The sequence below is a fragment of the Echinops telfairi genome, unplaced genomic scaffold, assembly GCF_000313985.2.
Source record: "Echinops telfairi isolate 266 unplaced genomic scaffold, ASM31398v2 ScPeMD7_7406;HRSCAF=8444, whole genome shotgun sequence".
Taxonomy (NCBI): domain Eukaryota; kingdom Metazoa; phylum Chordata; class Mammalia; order Afrosoricida; family Tenrecidae; genus Echinops; species Echinops telfairi.
The window spans coordinates 4811176-4828157 of NW_022111306.1; the positions used below are offsets into that span (position 1 = coordinate 4811176).

Consider the following 16982-nt stretch of genomic DNA (forward strand, 5'->3'; position numbering starts at 1 on the left):
CTGAGCTGACCCCACCACACTGAGGCAAAACACTGGGGGCGTGCAATGGAGCGGCAGGGGAAGCAGAGCAAGGAGGTCCCGAGGGAGTATAAAGGATGAACTTTGGGGCCAAGACATGGCACCCTGTCAGACTCGTCCGGAAAACATTCCTAAAGGTCAACAAACAGACCTTGAACTATTAACAGGCTTTTTTTTTTTTTTTTTTTCTGTCTTTGTTTTGTTTTTCTGTTTTTTTCTCTTCTTTTAAATTTTGTGTATCAGCAGCTTTTTTGTTTGTTAGCATGTCGGTGTTGTTGCTGTCGTCGGCATGTTCTTATGTGCCACTATGGTGCTGTCAAAGCCATCCCCAACTTTATGCACACATTAATATATCTGCAGGTCCACTTGGATAAGATAGGCTGGACAAAAAATGTGAGAAGAAAATAACGGGACCAACAGTCCTGGAGGGACATGAGAGTGTAGGAGGTAGGGGAAGGGAGGAAGTGTTGCCCAGCCCAGGGACAGGGGAACAATGAGTGCTTCAAAACCAGTGGCAGGGAGGGGATGGGAGGACTGGTAGGGAGTGATCAAGGGCAAGGTAACTGAGAGGAATTACTGAAACCAGAATGAAGGCTAAACAGGTAATGACACAGGAGGAAAGCGTAGGGAAACAGGAAAGGAGTAGGAGGCAAAGGGCAAACATAGCAGCCTAAATGCAGACTTGTACATATGTAAATATATTTATGAGTATGGGGGGAATAGACCTATGTGCATATATGTATAGGTTTAGTAGTACGGTAGCAGGTGGACGTTGGGCCTCCTCGCGCACGTTCCCTTAATACAAGAGCACCTTGCTCAGCTAAACGGTCATTTCATGATACCCACCCTTCCGACATGATTGCTGAAGACAGACGTGTGCATAAGCAAACATGGTGAAGAAAGCTGATGGTGCCCGGCTATCAAAAGATATAGCGTCTGGGGTCTTAAAGGCTTGAAGGCAAACAAGCGGCCATCTGGCTCGGAAGCAACAAAGCCCACATAAACGAAGACGAATGTATGCATAAGTAATTGTGGTGAAGAAGGCTGATGGTGCCCGGCTATCGAGAGCTATAGCGTTTGGGGTCTTAAAGGCTTGAAAGTAAACAAGTAGCCTTTTAGCCCAGAAGCAACAAAGCCCACATGGAAGCAACACACCAACATGAGGGGCCGAGGGCACCAGGTTTCAAGCACCAAAGGCAGGGGGGTGGGGGAATCTTATTGTGAATGAGGGGAGCTCGTGATGGGGACACAATGCCCATCTGTAGACAACTGGACATCCTTTGCAGAGGGGTAGTGGGGAAGAGATGGGACACTCAGGGTTCAGTGTAGCAATAATGAAACTCACAACCTTCCTGTAGTTCTTAAATGCTTCCTCCTCCCAACTACCATGATCCCAGTTCTACCTTGCAAACCTGGTTAGACCAGAGGATGCACAGCAGTACAGATGGAAACTGGAAACACAGGGAATCCAGGACAGATGAGCCCCTGGGGACCAGGGGTGAGAGCGGCGATACTGGGAGGGAAGGGAGTGTAGAAAGGGGGAATCGATCACAGGGATCTATATGTAACCTCTTCTCTGGGGGATGGGCAGTGGAGAAGTGGGTGAAGGGAGACGCAGGCAGTGTAAGATAAGATAAAATAATAATTTATAAGTTATTAAGGGTCCATGAAGGAAGGGGGAGCGGGGAGGGAAAGGGAAGGGAAAAAGGGAAATGAGCTGATTCCAGGAACCCAAGTAGAAAGCGAATTTTGAGAATGATGAGGGCAACAAATGTATAAGTGTGCTGTGCATAATTGATGTATGTATGGATTGTGACAAGAGTTGTATTAGCCCCAATAAAATGTTTGTTTTTTTTTAATTTAAACAAGCTTTGAACACACACACACACACAAAATCCCGTTTTTTTTGGGGGGGGGTTCCTTATCATACTTCTCTAGCGCCATTTTCCCATCAAATAAGAATAATAGACTTGACAGGGTGATCATAAGGATTACGTATATTAATACCAGTAAAACACTCAAATAGTACTAAAATATAAGTTCTTAATAAGTTATTTACTGTTTTTAGTAATAATAGTACTGGTATTAATTTTTTTCCTAAACTGTCTTTAATAACTGCGCATTATTCCAGCATGTTAATACTGTGGTCTGTTTTTACCTAAAACACTTCATTGGACATTTATGATTAAATCTTTGCCCCTTTCTTATACTACATCCTCAGGCTTGAAAGTAAAATTAAAGATACTTTCCTGTAATTTTCACCCCCATCAGCCATGAGAACAGGTATTCATTGAACCTTTGTCAGCACTGACTGAACATTATTTTTAAAATCTTTTTTTAATATTATACACAGGACAGATTCATGATTTTTTGTTTTCCTTCAATTACTGTATGCTTACAATTCATTACGTAATAACTTTTGTATGCTTATTTCTGTGACTTGTCTAGTTTTTAATCTTTCGAGATTACAGTTTCTACCCGAAGGTTGTCTAAGTGGAGGTAGGTGTTAATGGATGTCATAGAGGAAAGCATGGAAAACGTAAGTGTCCTATTGTCTGAGGTTTGTGCTTGTCTCGCCCTTTCCTAGGAAGCTTTATAAGCGCTACGCTTTTCTACGTTGTGAAGAAGAACGAGAGCAATTTCTTTACCACCTTCTTTCCCTCAATGCGGTGGACTATTTCTGCTTCACCAGTGTGTTCACCACGATCAGTAAGTGTGGAGAGTTCGGCTGGTTACTGCAGAGTTGGTTACTCAGGGGACTAGTGGGATAAAAGAGTTCATCTATTAAGCAGTGAGTCATACCATAATACAGTGAGACAGGCACTGTGTGTACCACCCAGAATTCCGTGCAGAAACCAAGGGCACTTTCCAGCTGCTGCGTGTGCTTACGAAAAGCAGCCCTCAGCTGGCAGGCCCCATGGAGATTACATTACAGAGGAAAGCTCCCTTACCTGAGGCCAATACCAGTACGTTTCCCTGGGCAGCCAGCACCCAGTGTCTGACCAGAGCCGGCCCAGATCTCCCCGAGAGGGCTTTGTTGAGGCTGCATCATCATCATCGCTCACCTCCAGTGGCCAGTGGTGCTTTCTTCTGCATGTTGACCCAGGAGCCCTGTCTGGTACGCATCCTGCATGCTAACCTCGAATTTAGAGTTGGCTTCCCAAGAAACTCAGCCTGCCCTAGGATATGCTACCGGAAATAGCTGTGAAAAGAGATGTTACAACATAGCCTGCTGTCCCAATCAAAGCAGATCCCAAGAATCAGTGACCAAAATCAAACAAACTCACTGCCATCAAGTCAGGAGCAACTGTTTTACAGGCAGGATAGAACTGCCCAGGAGTTTCCGAGACCTCCAACTGTTCGCAAGAGTAAAAGGCCTCCTCTTTCTCCCACACAGCCTCCAGTGGTTTTGAACTGCTAACCTTGTGGTTCACAGCCAACATGAACCCTTCCACCACCAAAACTCATTAAACTTTGATGATTGAGAAGGATTTGGGATCTTATTAGACATTGTAGATCTGTAACTGGAAGATAAGTGTCCTGTTGGCACGATGGTTAAGTGCTCTGCTTCTCACTGAAAGGTCAGCAGTTCAAACCCAGCAGTGGTTCTGTGGGGGGAACCTGATGATTTGTTCCTGTAGGAAACTCCCAGGGGGAATTCTCCTCTGTCCTAGAAGTCAGAATAGACTTGACAGCATGCAACAACCACTGTGCCGATTAAGCATGCAGATTAAGACTTATTCCTGATTGAGTGTTGAATTACAGCATTCTACTCGCCATTACTAAATCTTATTTGCACTGGTCTTCCCTCCATTCTTCAGATAACTTTTACTTAGATCATTTAGAAACTATCTTCAGCTACAAGGATCAGAAACCTTACAAACAGTGGCTTACAGAACTGAATCGTTTTCCGTTTCTTCTGTGATCACGAGAAGCCTGGCTGTGCCGTCCCCACGGGACCCACGGCCCTTTCCTCTTAGGCTCTCCCGGTTCATGACTGCTTCCTCGTCACAGGACGGCTGCTCTTCCTGCAGGAAGGAGGAGCCAACACTAAGGAGGAAGGGAGCAGGGTCTGTGTTTTCCAAGAAGTCCCAGCCAGAATAGGGGTTTTGGCCTCCCAGTCTTGGGGGTATTAGGCCAGTCAGACCCTTGGACTGGCAGTGCCCTGAGGCCACCTGAAAGGGGGTGGGGAAGGGAGAGGGGGCACCACTGAGCAGTTTCTGTTAACCCTTGCTGTTTCCATTGTCGGCAAGTTAAAACTAACACTCCCCTTTGAAGATGGTGATGGCAGCATATGTACAAATGTGCTTGACACAATGGATGGATGTGTACATTGTGATAAGAGCCCCCAATAAAATGATTTTTTAAAAAACCTAATACTCTCAAGGTTCCAGGAACACTCTCCTCTTGCTTTGCTGAGGAAAGAAACAGCATAAACCAGTTTTCCTCAATGAAGATGAAGTGGTAATTCTCATGTGGTGCCATAATGTGTTCTGGAAAAGATGAATGAGCTTCTCTTGTTTTGTGCTGATGTTCTATGAAGTTCTCAAAAAAGTGGGTGTGACTGTTTGGACAGGGGTGCTGTTTCCATGCTCACAATGGGTGCCCTGGTGTTCCATAGCTAGGTCTCTGTCATAGAGCAACCTGTAATATCTGCCCTGCTACTGCTACTCGGATCAGTGCACTGCAGGACCACGAGGCTAAGGTGCTACTTCACAGTTTTCAAAGAGAAGGACAGCAAAGGTAGGGAAGAGTCTTAAAATGCTTCTTATATTTTCAGATTAACTGCCCGAGCAATGCTCAATTTGAGGAATTGATAGACTTAGGGAAAGAAGAGTTTATAGTTTAATAATGCTGCTCTTTTTCTACTTTTATCTGTTGAAAGCGTTGTGGGCCCTTTTCAGCCAGAGAATTGTTGACCCCCAAGCAGGCCTTTTCTGTATCTTCACGGTTTTCTGTCGATGCAAGGAATTAGAGAAGTGCCGGCGCCCAAAATAAAGTCTTAAGCTAACCTCTTCTGCTTTCGCTTTCAAACCCACCTAGTCTCACGAAAGCACGGCCTTTTCTCTGACATTTTCCTTTGGCCAAAAGGAAAGGGCAGTTACTCCACCAAGGTAGAGAAAGTAGTTTATGTAAAATTAGGGAAATGAAGCAGTTAGCCCACTCATTTTCCTCCTCTGAAAAAAGAATGCATTGAACCCTGCACTCACTGTGTGAGGTGGTTTCTGGTCCCCTTTGCCAGTGAATGTTGCTAGTCTACCTGTAAATCTTTCAGGGAGAGCTAGCAACTCCTCTCTTATGATTGAACAAGAAAACCACCCTGCTAAGAAAAGAAGTGTAACTTTGATGAATAAAATGTGCTAATGTCTGTAGAACACACACACACACACACACACACACACACCTCTCCCCCACCCACCCACTCCTTTCTTTTTCAAAGCAGCCTGTGATGTCTTTGTTGTGCCATCACATTTGAACGGGGGCAGTGAGAGGACAGTGACATCTAGTGGTGCACTTTCTGAAGAGTCAAGAGAAAGGTTCCCCCAGCTGCCCCCTTCACCGTGACTTCTCCAGCAGTCCCTCTCACACATTGCCTTCTTGGGGTTCTAATCTGGGAGTCATGGTCAACAGGGTTTATGTTATGCCCATAACGGAGATGCCAAGAAAGTTAGTAAAAAGAAATACTATGTAAGAAGCCATTCATCTTTCTTTTCTTATAAAATTGTATTAGTAATCACGTTTACCAGTATTTGGTTTGGGTACAAAATTAATTTTAAAAATATTACATCGGGAAGAGTACTGGGTAGCGGGATCCTGGTGCTACCACCGGATATTGAGTCTGGATGCGGTGGTGATGTGTGTCCATGGTGAGGTGCGGTGCTGCCCCTCCATGGCAGCGTGTGCCAGGGAGGCTCCCACATCTAGCAGGTCGGGTCGGGTTATTTAGAAACTGGAACTCTCGGCTCAGCAACAGCAGCAAGGCTGGTGCCATGGAATCTATCGGGACTCGTCGTGAGCCTGTAGGACTGAGTGGAACTGCCCCACGGGGTTTCCAAGGCTGTGAATTTTTATGAAAACAGGCTGTCACATCTCTCACCCATGGAATGGCTGGTGGGTTTGAACCACTGACCTTTCCGTTAGCAGCCAGGCACATAACCACTTTGCCACCTGAGCTAGACTAAAACAGTTTATCTGGTGGTTTTGTTTAAATGCATCTTAACCGCATTGACTACACATCGGAAGCAAATTATCCTTGAAAGCCATCCGAGTTCTTTAGAGAAGCAGTGTGTTTTGTTATCAGGAGACTTTCCATCATCATTTTACATTAATTTGAACATTTATCTTTCAGTGATTCCATATAGGTCAGTGATCATCCCAATCAAAAAGTTAAGCAATGCAATCATCACATCCAACCCTTGGATCTGTGTGGCGGGAGAGTTGGGAGACACAGGAGTAATGCAGATTCCCAAAAACCTCCTGGAAATGACTTTTGAGGTAGGTTCAACTGAGCAAAACGTGTCATTTCAAATGGAGTTCCACAGAAGGATTCCAGTTTGGAGTTGGTTGGTTTTATTTTTTAATAAAATAATACACAGGAGGAACATTTAAACATGTGAGATCCATTTCATGACTACCTAAAATTGTCAGCTTAATTTGTTTTGTATTTTTATTGTTGCTATCATTGCTGCTATTTAAGCTCTATTTTTATATTTGTAGTGGGGGGCTTCTTTTCCAGACCCTATTTTGGGATTCTCAGTGACTACCACAGAACCTAGCACATAAAGGCATTCAAATAGATGCTTACCCCACAAAGGGTCTCCTCTCTGGCTTCCCTGCCTGGCCTCAGCATCTCTTAATAAATGGACAAGAGAAGTGATATCTATCCATCCACAGAATCATCTGTACAATGATTTTGTTTTAAAGACAATGACAATAATGCCTTTCCATGGTGTAGTCTGCTTTCAGGTCTCAGCTGGTGAAGCGTTTTGGTGTGTGCGCCCACATGCAGGTTGATGGTGTGTGGGAAGAAGGCAAATCCCTGCTCACACGTCAGCGGGGAAGCAGTACTAAATGAATTTCCTGTGCTTATTATATTCATTGATGCTTAAGAGTAGCAGAGTCTGCTCCGGGTTGTGATTCCCTCAAGAGCCTTATCTACCCAATAGACTCACCTGGAACCCCTGATGCTTTCTCCCAGAGATACACAGTCACTTGATTGTAGACCTCATGGCTCATGTCCCCATCTGTCACAGTCAGTTGAGGCCTATGCTCTTTGAAATTAGCAGACATTAAGGTTTGGGATTTAATTGGCATTTATTTTTACTAAAATGTTTTTTATTGTTGCTTTTTTTTGTCCTTGTCCAAGGAGCCCTGTGGTGTAATGGTTACCAGTTGGACTGCTAACCATAAGGTCTGCAGTTCAAAATCACCAACCACTGCTTGGGAAAACAGTGAGGCTTTCTGCTCCATAAAGGTTTTTGGTCTTGGGAATCCCCAGGGGCAGTTCCAGTCTGTCCGGAGGGGCCCTGGGAGTTGGCAGTGATCGTCTTGGTTTATTATTTTCCCCAAAGAACCAGTAGGGGCATTCACTGGTCACCATGCTTTTTGGCTGCAGCTTCAAAAACTAGTTTTAGTGTAGGAGGGGTGAAGTTACTTCTGCCATGGTTTTTTATAAAAAACAGACAAATACAAATGTTTGATATTTTTTGCTTCTGCAGTTGTTTTCTTCTCTAAATAGTGTCCCTTGACCACCTTTTGAGGTTCTTCTTGCCTTTCAAGATGTAAATTACTCCCCTGTGTGGCCCTGGGCCCCGCTTTCTAACAAATCTTTGTTTCCTCTGTTGCTCTAGCATATTGTATATATCAACTCGTGATAGTTCATCGTCCCTATATCCGTAAGTGGGGGCTCCATGAGAGCAAGGACTCGTGCAAATATATTTCTCTCTTTCGGTAGCAGAGCCCATTATGCAGAGGAAGTCATCATCGGAGGTGGTTATATTAGGGGGATGAAAGTGCCCGGCCAGCACAGCAGTGCAGCAGGCTGGGATGAGATGACACTGAATAACCTGTGGCCCCCCCCTTCCCTACAGTGCCAGAACTTGGGGAAGCTCACCACCGTGCAGATCGGCCATGACAACTCAGGACTGTTAGCCAAGTGGCTAGTGGATTGTGTGATGGTCAGAAATGAAATCACCGGGCATACCTACAGGTAAGTACATGTGTTGGGAAGCTCAGGATTCTCTGAGGCTCCTTCAAAACTTTTTTTTTCGTAACACTTTTCCCACTGCCTTCCAGATCTTAAGTCTTTGGGTTCCTTTGTTTCTTTGTTTATGCAACTTAAAATGCAATTTAAAAACAGAGCCTTGTGCTTGCTGCTCATGCTTAGTTCTCAGGCGATGAAAAGGATTGGTCCAGCTCTGCGGAAACAAGGCAGAGAGTACAGTGCCTCAGGAAAGGAAAGACCCCCTGGGTTCCACTCGTTGAGTCGGCACTCTTCTGTGAGAGCATCATTGCCCACGTTAATTTCTAGTTTGGAAAGATGCTTCCGAAAACTAACCACAGAATTTTTGTATACACGAGACATGACAAAATATGAAAGAATGATTTTTACTTTTGTTGGGTGTGATAACATTTGTGGCTATGTAGAAGACTGTCTTACTTTTTAGAAATTCCTATTATGATATTTTTGGGGGTGAGAGATCCTGATACCTGTAATTTATTTTAAAATAATTAAAAAACAAACATTAAGAACATGGCAAAACTTTAAATCTGCCTGTTAAGAATATGCATGTCTTTTGTATTCTTCTCTCTACTTTTATATGTGTTTGAAATTTTCCGTCATTAAAATAACCCACAGCCACTAAAATGATGGGCTACACAGTAGTAAAATGATGGGGTATTCTTTGGTTTTGTTTCATTCCGCAGGGGGGAAAAACTAATAAAAAGAAAATGCTGACTGAGAAGGTGTTCTCTATCCTCCCAGGTTCCCTTGTGGGCGGTGGCTGGGGAAAGGCATTGATGACGGAAGTCTGGAGAGGATTCTGATTGGAGAGCTAATGGCCTCTGCCTCCGAGGAGGGGCTGGTGAAGCAGTGTCGGACTCCGCCCCAGCAGAAGTCACCAACCTCAGCGAGGCGATTGAGCATGCCGTCACTGACAGGAAAAGCCAACAGTGAGTAGTTGGCTTTTTCCATGATTTTATCCAGATGTGCCTTCGATGCCACAGGCTTCTTGTGGCTAGCTCACCTAGTAACTGGCATTGGTGGAGTGTAATGAGGAAGGAGATTAAAAATTTTTAAGTTAAGGAAAACTAACTTGGGAGAAGGAGCTTTAAAAGGGAATAAAAGGGGGAAATAAAGGCAAAGCATTAACAAGTAATCAAAAGCCTGAAGAATTTGAAATACTAAAACTTCAAAACACTGAATGCATCCGCGGTGGTGGTATAGTGGTGAGCACAGCTGCCTTCCAAACACTGAATGCGCACTTTTTGTTAATACTTCTATTGGGGCTCTTACACTCTCATCACAACCCATTCATTCCTCCAGTGTGTCAAGCACATTTGCACACATGCCGCCATCATCATTTTCAAAGCCATCTCTTCCCACTTGAGCCCCTGATATCAACTCCCCATTTCTTCCACCTCCCTCCCCCGCCCATCCTCCCTCCCTTCCTCCCTCACGAACCCTTGATAAGTTATAGATTATTTTTCCCATATCTTACAGCATCTGAATGCTCACTTTTAACTAAGCTGCAGAAATAGGAACTAATAAGGGCAATTTATAAAAAGGGATCTTCTTTTAGAGCAATAGTGTCCTGCAGACACCCTAAATTTTGACTCTGAGCTTCAGTACTAAAAGAGAATAAATCTATGCTCTTAGAAACCATTCAATTTGTGGGATATTGTTCCTCGAAATCAGCAGTTTTAGAAAACAAATATACCTCACCTCGGTTCATATGCACAAAGAAGCAAAATACAGAAGAATTAAATTTGTGAATAGAATATTATGTTCACATGGCATTTTTAATTGTATAGCCCACATCTAATTTTTACTAATTAGTAGATTGAATTATATTCCACCCACTCACCCCTGCCCCCAAATATCAGATTCTGGTCCCTGGAAAGGAACCCTGGTGGCTACACTTTGGGCTGCCAACCACAAAGTTAGCAGTTCAAAACCACTAGCCACTCCACAGGAGAAAAGTAAAGAGTTACAGTCTCACTCAGTGCTCACTCTTACGAAGAGATCACTTGAAGATCTGAGTGCTATGGCTAAGTGTAGTGAAGACATCAAGACATCAGAAGGCTGTCAGAAAGAGTAACATCTAGGGACTTAAGAGACGTCTTAAAAAACACAAGCAGCCGTCTAAATGAGGCATCAGCTAAGTTCACATGGAAGTTGCTCACCAGCCTATGTGATCCTAGAATTGTGAATAATAAAGTCCAAATCCAGAGAAGGGACCTGGATTAGAGTTTAAATTCTGAATATTTGGTTTGCCAAAGGCTGTGGAAGCCCAAAATCCATTTGCAGGGTCCCTGTGTGCATTAAGATTGGTGAATCCCTCTGAATGTAGTCCAGGGATGGAAACAGCCTTGCTACCAAATGGGGACCTTTTAAAGTCAATTATGGCAAATGTAATTACATTAAAATATAACAACTTAATGTTTGATCCCCCCTTTGACTCATTTTTAAGTTGTTTCCGTATTTTTGTTTTTTGTTTTTAATATTTTTGCTTTTTGATTGAGGTTTTTCTAGCTTTTGTCGTTGGTTTTTACCTTTGTTTTTGTATGATTTTCTGTGTATGGAATCTAGGATGGGTCAATCTATAGAGACAGTCGCTGGATTAATAATTTCTTAGGGGCGGGGCAGGAGGAAGTTGGGGATGGGGGTGAGAAAAGGGGACCAACAACAAAGATACAAGAAAGAAGAAAATGTTCTTTCATAGAATGTGGTGGTGTGTGCACAGTTCTTCTTAGTATAATTGAACCATTAGATTTTGTGAATTATATGCCTATAAAGCTAATTTTTTAAAAAGAGTTATAGAGTCTCAGAAATCCACAAGAGCACTTATACCCTTCCTTTAGGATTGCCATGAGTCGGAATCCACTCTATAGTAGTGCTTTTGGAGTTTGGCATCCCTGGCACTTGTGAATACAATATTTCGGGGGGAAATGACCATATTTAGGAAAAAGTCTTTGCAGATGTGATTTACTTAAGGATCTCAAAATGAACAGATTAACTAGGATTATCCAGATGGTCTTTAAATGCAATCACATAAATCTTTATAAGACGGAGACAGAGGAGAAGCTGATATAAAGGAGAAAGAGATTGAGATGATGTGAGCACAAACCAAGGAATGTCAGCAACCCCCAGGCTGGAAGAGGCCAGTATAGATTTCCCCCTAGAGCAATGGTTCTCAACCTTCCTGGTGCCGCGACCCTTTCATACAGTTCCTCGTGTTGTAATTACCCCCAACCATAACATTGTTTTCGTTGCTACTTCATAACTGTCATTTTGCTCCTGTTATGAATCGAGCGACCCCTGTGAAAGGGTCGTTCGACCCCCAAAGGAGTCGCAACCCACAGGTGGAGAACCTCTGCTCCAGAGCCTCCGGTGAGAGCACAGCCCTGCTGACACCTCAGTCCGGGTCCAATGATAGATAGGTATTTCTTATGGCCGGCCTCCAGAGCGGTGAGAGAACAGACTTGTGTTGTTTTAAGCCATCCAGTTTGTACAGCCAAAGGAAACTAACGCAGACACGGTATAAGTAATGAAAAAGAAATTACAGGAATTCACTAAGGAAGTGGTGTGATTTCATGTATAGGAAATTATCATAAGTAGAATAACCATATCTCCTGATGGAAGCCCTTTGTTTATTACTGAAACAACTTCCCTAAGTGCTATTAGTCTCTATTTGTTTGCTGCTATAGTTAAGTATTAGGATGAAATACAAAAAAAAAAAAAAAACCCTTCATTCTCTTTCAATCTAGTCCCCTCCTGTGTTCACACCATACACCCACTAGAATGGCAAAAATTTTAAAGACTGATAATGCTCAGTACTTGGCAGGTTTTTTTATGTGTATATATATATTTATATATATATGTATGCACTTGACCCAGCAATCACATTCCTAGGTCTTTGCCCAAGAGACATGAATATACCTGTCTTCACGAAGACTGGCACTCAGGTTTGCACAGCCCCTGTAGTCATGGTCTCCCAAATAGCCAGGCAACTGGTGAGTGAATGAGCTCTCCAATAGTCTTCTAATCAACAGAGTAATTGAACTGCTGATACAACTTAGGTGAATCTCAAAAGCATGTGCTAAATGGAAGAAACTAGACAAAGTTAAGTATTGTATTCCATTTATATGGAATTCTGGAGGAGGACAAATTAATAGTGATAGCAAGTCATCAGTGGTTTCCCAGGGCTGGTAACTGGTGGAGGAACTGACTAACAGAGACTTGAAGTAACTTACGAGTTGATGAAAGTGATCTATGCCATGATTATGCTAGTGAATCATACCTATCAAGCTCATCAAGTTGCATTTAAGGTAGATGAATGCCATTGTATATAAAGCAAACCTTAAAAAAAAAAAAAGCAGGGGAGGAGGAAGGGAAGGGGTGGGGAAAAAAAGGAAAATTAGAGGCTAGCGAATTTTGGGAATGATGAGGGCAACAAATGTATAGATGTGCTTTACACAATTGATCTATGTATTGTGATGAATTGTATGAGCCCCAATAAATTGATTAAAAAAAAAAAAAAAGCAAACCTTAGTTATCCTGATTTCCAGAATGAGATAAGTTTAGCTTAGGCAACCTAGATTGTTCTGAATCAGTCCAATTTCATTGACTATCACTGTTTTCAGAGGCCGAGGTGTCCCTCATTTTGGGGCCACATTACTTTTCCTTACTCGGTAAGAAGAAAATGTTTAATAACCTGACACTCAGAGATGAATAGCTTGGAATTTTTTCATGGTACATGCAACGTAATGGGCAGAAAACTAAAATTTTAAAATCTATTTTAAAATTCTGATTGGTACAAAACTCTTGGGGAATGAATTAGAACTTTAAAAGTGGATCGTGATGTTTGAAAGAGAAAGTAAGATCCAGAGAAAGAAGTAAAATAAAGACACTACTTGCAACTGAAGTGGCCACAAGATCAGTGCTTCAGTCCTAAGAAGGTTTCTCTTTCTAGGATTTGTATGTGTCAGTGTAGACTTGACTTGAAGAAATGCTTAAAGTAAGAAGTTCTCTATTGAGTATTAGAGATTCTTAAATGCTGGGATGTATATTATCATTTATAATATGACATGAATTTGATTTAATATTTATCACCACGACAAGATACCAAAAGGAATAATTGTTCTCATCTTACCTATTACTGGCCTTGAAGTTTGCCACCTTTTTCACATCACCCTTGGGACTTCAGAAGGAGCCCCAGTGGTGTAGTTGCTTAAGTATTCGGTCAGCGTTTTACTTCGTTTATTTTTTAATGAACATACTGTTTTTATGTTTTTCACCAATGCTTTGGCCAAGTATGAGAGTATTTTGATTGAAAATAGTTTACTCTTTCTCTAAAAGGAAGACTACACAGAGATAGAATCCTCCTCCCACAACCAACACACAGGCTTTCCAACTCGGGATAGTGCTGAGCCGGAGGCCACAGTCACCCCGAGAGTGACCCGTGGAACTCTCCCACCTCTCGGTGCCCAGGGTCTGTCTGTCATGACGCCTCCATTCAAAGGCCACAGTTGAGAATGACTATAGAACATCAGCAAGGGACAAGGAAAGACATCATCCCACTTATTGCCAAGTGACACTCGTGGCTGCCGGCCAGTGTTCTCCTGTGGGAGACGCTTGGTTCAAGGTCACATTCCTGCCAGAAGTAAACCTGAGATGAAAACACAAAGACCACCTCCCATCAGCTAGTGACTAAAAGAGGGGACAGAAAAGCTGCTCAAACTGATACATCAAATAAAAACTGGCTTAGCAAAATTAGCATTGTAAACCTACCAGCCCCTCCTACAAGAAAGGTTAGGCTTTTTGCTTCTGTAAAGATCAGAAACTCTTGGGAGCAGTTCTCCTCTGCCCTCCTGGGTTGCTGTGCGTTAGAATGGACGCCATGACCGTGAGTTTGGAATTGTTTTTCTGTAGGACTTGAGGGACCAGAGGTTTGGTGTCCCATTCAGACAGTCCACTAAATCCTCCTCAAGAAAAGGGTCTAGACCGGCAAGTGCTGGCTGCCAGGATGAAGCACTGTCTAGGCAGCTAAAAAGAAGTGGTGCCCTGAGCTGTAGGCTGGGGCTTCCTGGTATGCCACCGTCTTCCTTTTTCAAAACTTGAAATGCAGAAACAAAAGCACAAACTCCAGGTCAGCCATTCAGAGCTCCAGAAGCTTTGTCCTCTGTCCATTGAGGTGCTCCACGCTACATAGGACAAGGAGGGGCCAGAGAAGAGATGTTTGTCACAAAGTGCTCGCAGTCCTCTTTCCTTTCCATCTGGGGACTTGCATCATGCCAAGCGACTGACACCTAATCCCTCGTTCTGTTTTCCAAGGGACACTGTGAGATGTGCACTTCCCTGATTTCACCTTCAAACTTGGAGAAGCTGGACGTAGAGTCAAGGGTTTAGATTGCAGGTGCTAAGACCGGGATTTGAAGCTAAGGGTCTCAGATTCTTTCCCACTGTGCAAAGAGGCCTTCCGCTGGACCAGACTGGACACAGGCAGTTCTCAGGGAGCCGCTGGCAAAACTGCCCTGCTCCAGCGGCGTGTTTGCTGCATAAACGGACAGTTTGTATCCCGTAGGACTTCACTTTATTTTTCCCACCGGAAAGTTCAGCCACTGTTCATTATCTTACAGAGCCCAATGCTGGACAGATACAAGAAGGAATTGGAGAAGCTGTGAACAATATTGTGAAACATTTTCACAAACCTGAAAAAGAGGTATTATGGGCTATACAACATAGTATAGTAGGACTTTTAAAGCCACTTTTATGTGTGATACATAAGGCAAGACAAAGTACTTGAATCTGTAAGCTTTCCAATAGTTGCCAAAGCTTGCTCCCCATAGTTACTCTCAGCACGTCTTTCTCTAGTGTGTTTTGTAGACAGAGCCAGTTCTTCTCCTTCAGCACTGTATGTTGTGTCCCACAGAGAGGAAGCCTCACCGTCTTGCTTTGTGGAGAAAACGGCCTGGTTGCAGCACTTGAGCAAGTCTTCCACCATGGGTTCAAATCCGCCCGCATCTTTCACAAGAATGTCTTCATCTGGGACTTTATAGGTAAATGAAGCCAATACATGGTATTTTAAGGTCATTTTTAAGAGATGCTTCTTAGAAAACGGAAAGACCCAGTGAGTGAGGAATTGCATTTTTAAAAATAATGATCAAATAAGCACTATTCTTGATCTTTAATGTATGCAAGAAAAATATTCATAGTATCCACAAAATTCCATCACTGTGCTAGATCCTGGTAGGCCTAGTGGTGTAGCAGATTGAAAGCTGGGCTGCACTACCCATAAGCTCATCAGTTCAAAGCCATTAGCCGCTCACAGGAGAGAGATGATGAGGCTGTCAAGAGTTACCGTGTTGGAAACCCACACGAGCTGTTCTACCCTGTCTCTTAGGGTCGCTGTAATCAAAATCGATTCAATAGCCATGAGTTTTGGTGTGTTCATTCTAGATGTTAGGATATCCATCAGTAAACAAAACAAATGTCCCTTTGATTGACAAATATGTTTTGGCTGTGGGAGTGGGCAGGGGGTTGTGGTGGCAAAAAATACACACAAGAACAAAACAGATACATGATGTACATGGTATGCTAGAAGGTGATCCCTGATCTGGGACCAAAGAGAGAAAGATCAAAGACAATGGTAGGCATCCCTGGGTCATGTAACAGCTAACACTCAGCTGCTAACCCAAAGATTGGAGGTTTGCGTTCACCTCCAACGTGCCTCTGCCCAAAGGACTTGTGAAAAATGAGCTCCTGGAAACCCTGTGAGCCCAGTTTTACTCTGACCCACAGGGGATTGCCATGTAATTGACTCAGTGGCCACTGGAAAGAAGATTGAGTGGTGCGTGCACCTTTTAATGAGATAATTATCGGCTTTGCTGTGGAGGTGACAGTTAAAGACTTCAAGTTGGTGAAGAGTAGCCACATGGGTGGACATCTAGAAGGGAGCGCCAGGCTAGGCCAAGACCGAAGGTGGGGCTTGACCTGGTGTTTGCAGGGAGCGGTGAGGCCAGTGTGGCTGCAGCAGGAGGAGGGAGGGAAAGAATAGGGGGAGATGGAAAAGGGAGGTTTCATGCCAGGGCTCGGTTGTGCAGGGTCTTCTGGGTCATGGGAAGGACATGGCCTGAGGGAAATGGAAAGCCAGTGGAGGGCTCTGAGCTGAGGAGTGGCTTAATAAATTTTAAATAGATGAAGCTCACCCTAAGCTGTCCTATACAGTAGCCACTATCTATACTTGGCTATTTACATTAATTTAATTTAAAATGTAGTTCTCCAGATAACACCGGCTACATTTCAGATGCTCAGCAGCTACATGTAGCAGTGGTCACTGTATTGGACAGCAATACAGTGCTGTCCAGTGTCCAAACGTTCAATACAGGTATAGGGCATTTCCATCATCATAGTACTACTGGCGTCTTTTGCTTGGTGTGCAGCTCCTTTGTAGTTCCTCGTTTTTATAAGGGCTTAATTAATCAATTGCATTTCATAAATAAAGCCTAAATTAGGGAGTTGATTTCACATAACTCAGAATTTTTAGGTATAAGAAAGGAAAGTTAATGGTGTTAAGCTTTCAATGGTGATTACTGCTTCTGAGATGTGTTATATGTATTTGTTCCTCAGATTTACTAAGTTAGTTCCATTGCAAGATTTGACCGCAAAGTATGGGTCAGCTACTCTGTCACTAGAACAGGGCAAAGTATGGGTCAGCTACTCTATCACTAGAACAGGGCAAAGT

The 16982-nt window shown here is 43.3% G+C and overlaps 1 protein-coding gene across 1 annotated transcript in view; it reads left to right on the forward strand.

Moving 5' to 3' along the window:
• DENND5B (DENN domain containing 5B) overlaps positions 1-16982 on the forward strand; it is a 131482-nt gene that overhangs the window by 107371 nt on the left and 7129 nt on the right. The window contains exons 14-19 of the mRNA XM_004700004.2: positions 2606-2727; positions 6368-6513; positions 8109-8227; positions 9002-9189; positions 14878-14960; positions 15171-15297. Of these exons, the coding sequence (XP_004700061.1) occupies positions 2606-2727; positions 6368-6513; positions 8109-8227; positions 9002-9189; positions 14878-14960; positions 15171-15297 (785 nt within the window). The remainder of the gene's footprint in view (positions 1-2605; positions 2728-6367; positions 6514-8108; positions 8228-9001; positions 9190-14877; positions 14961-15170; positions 15298-16982) is intronic.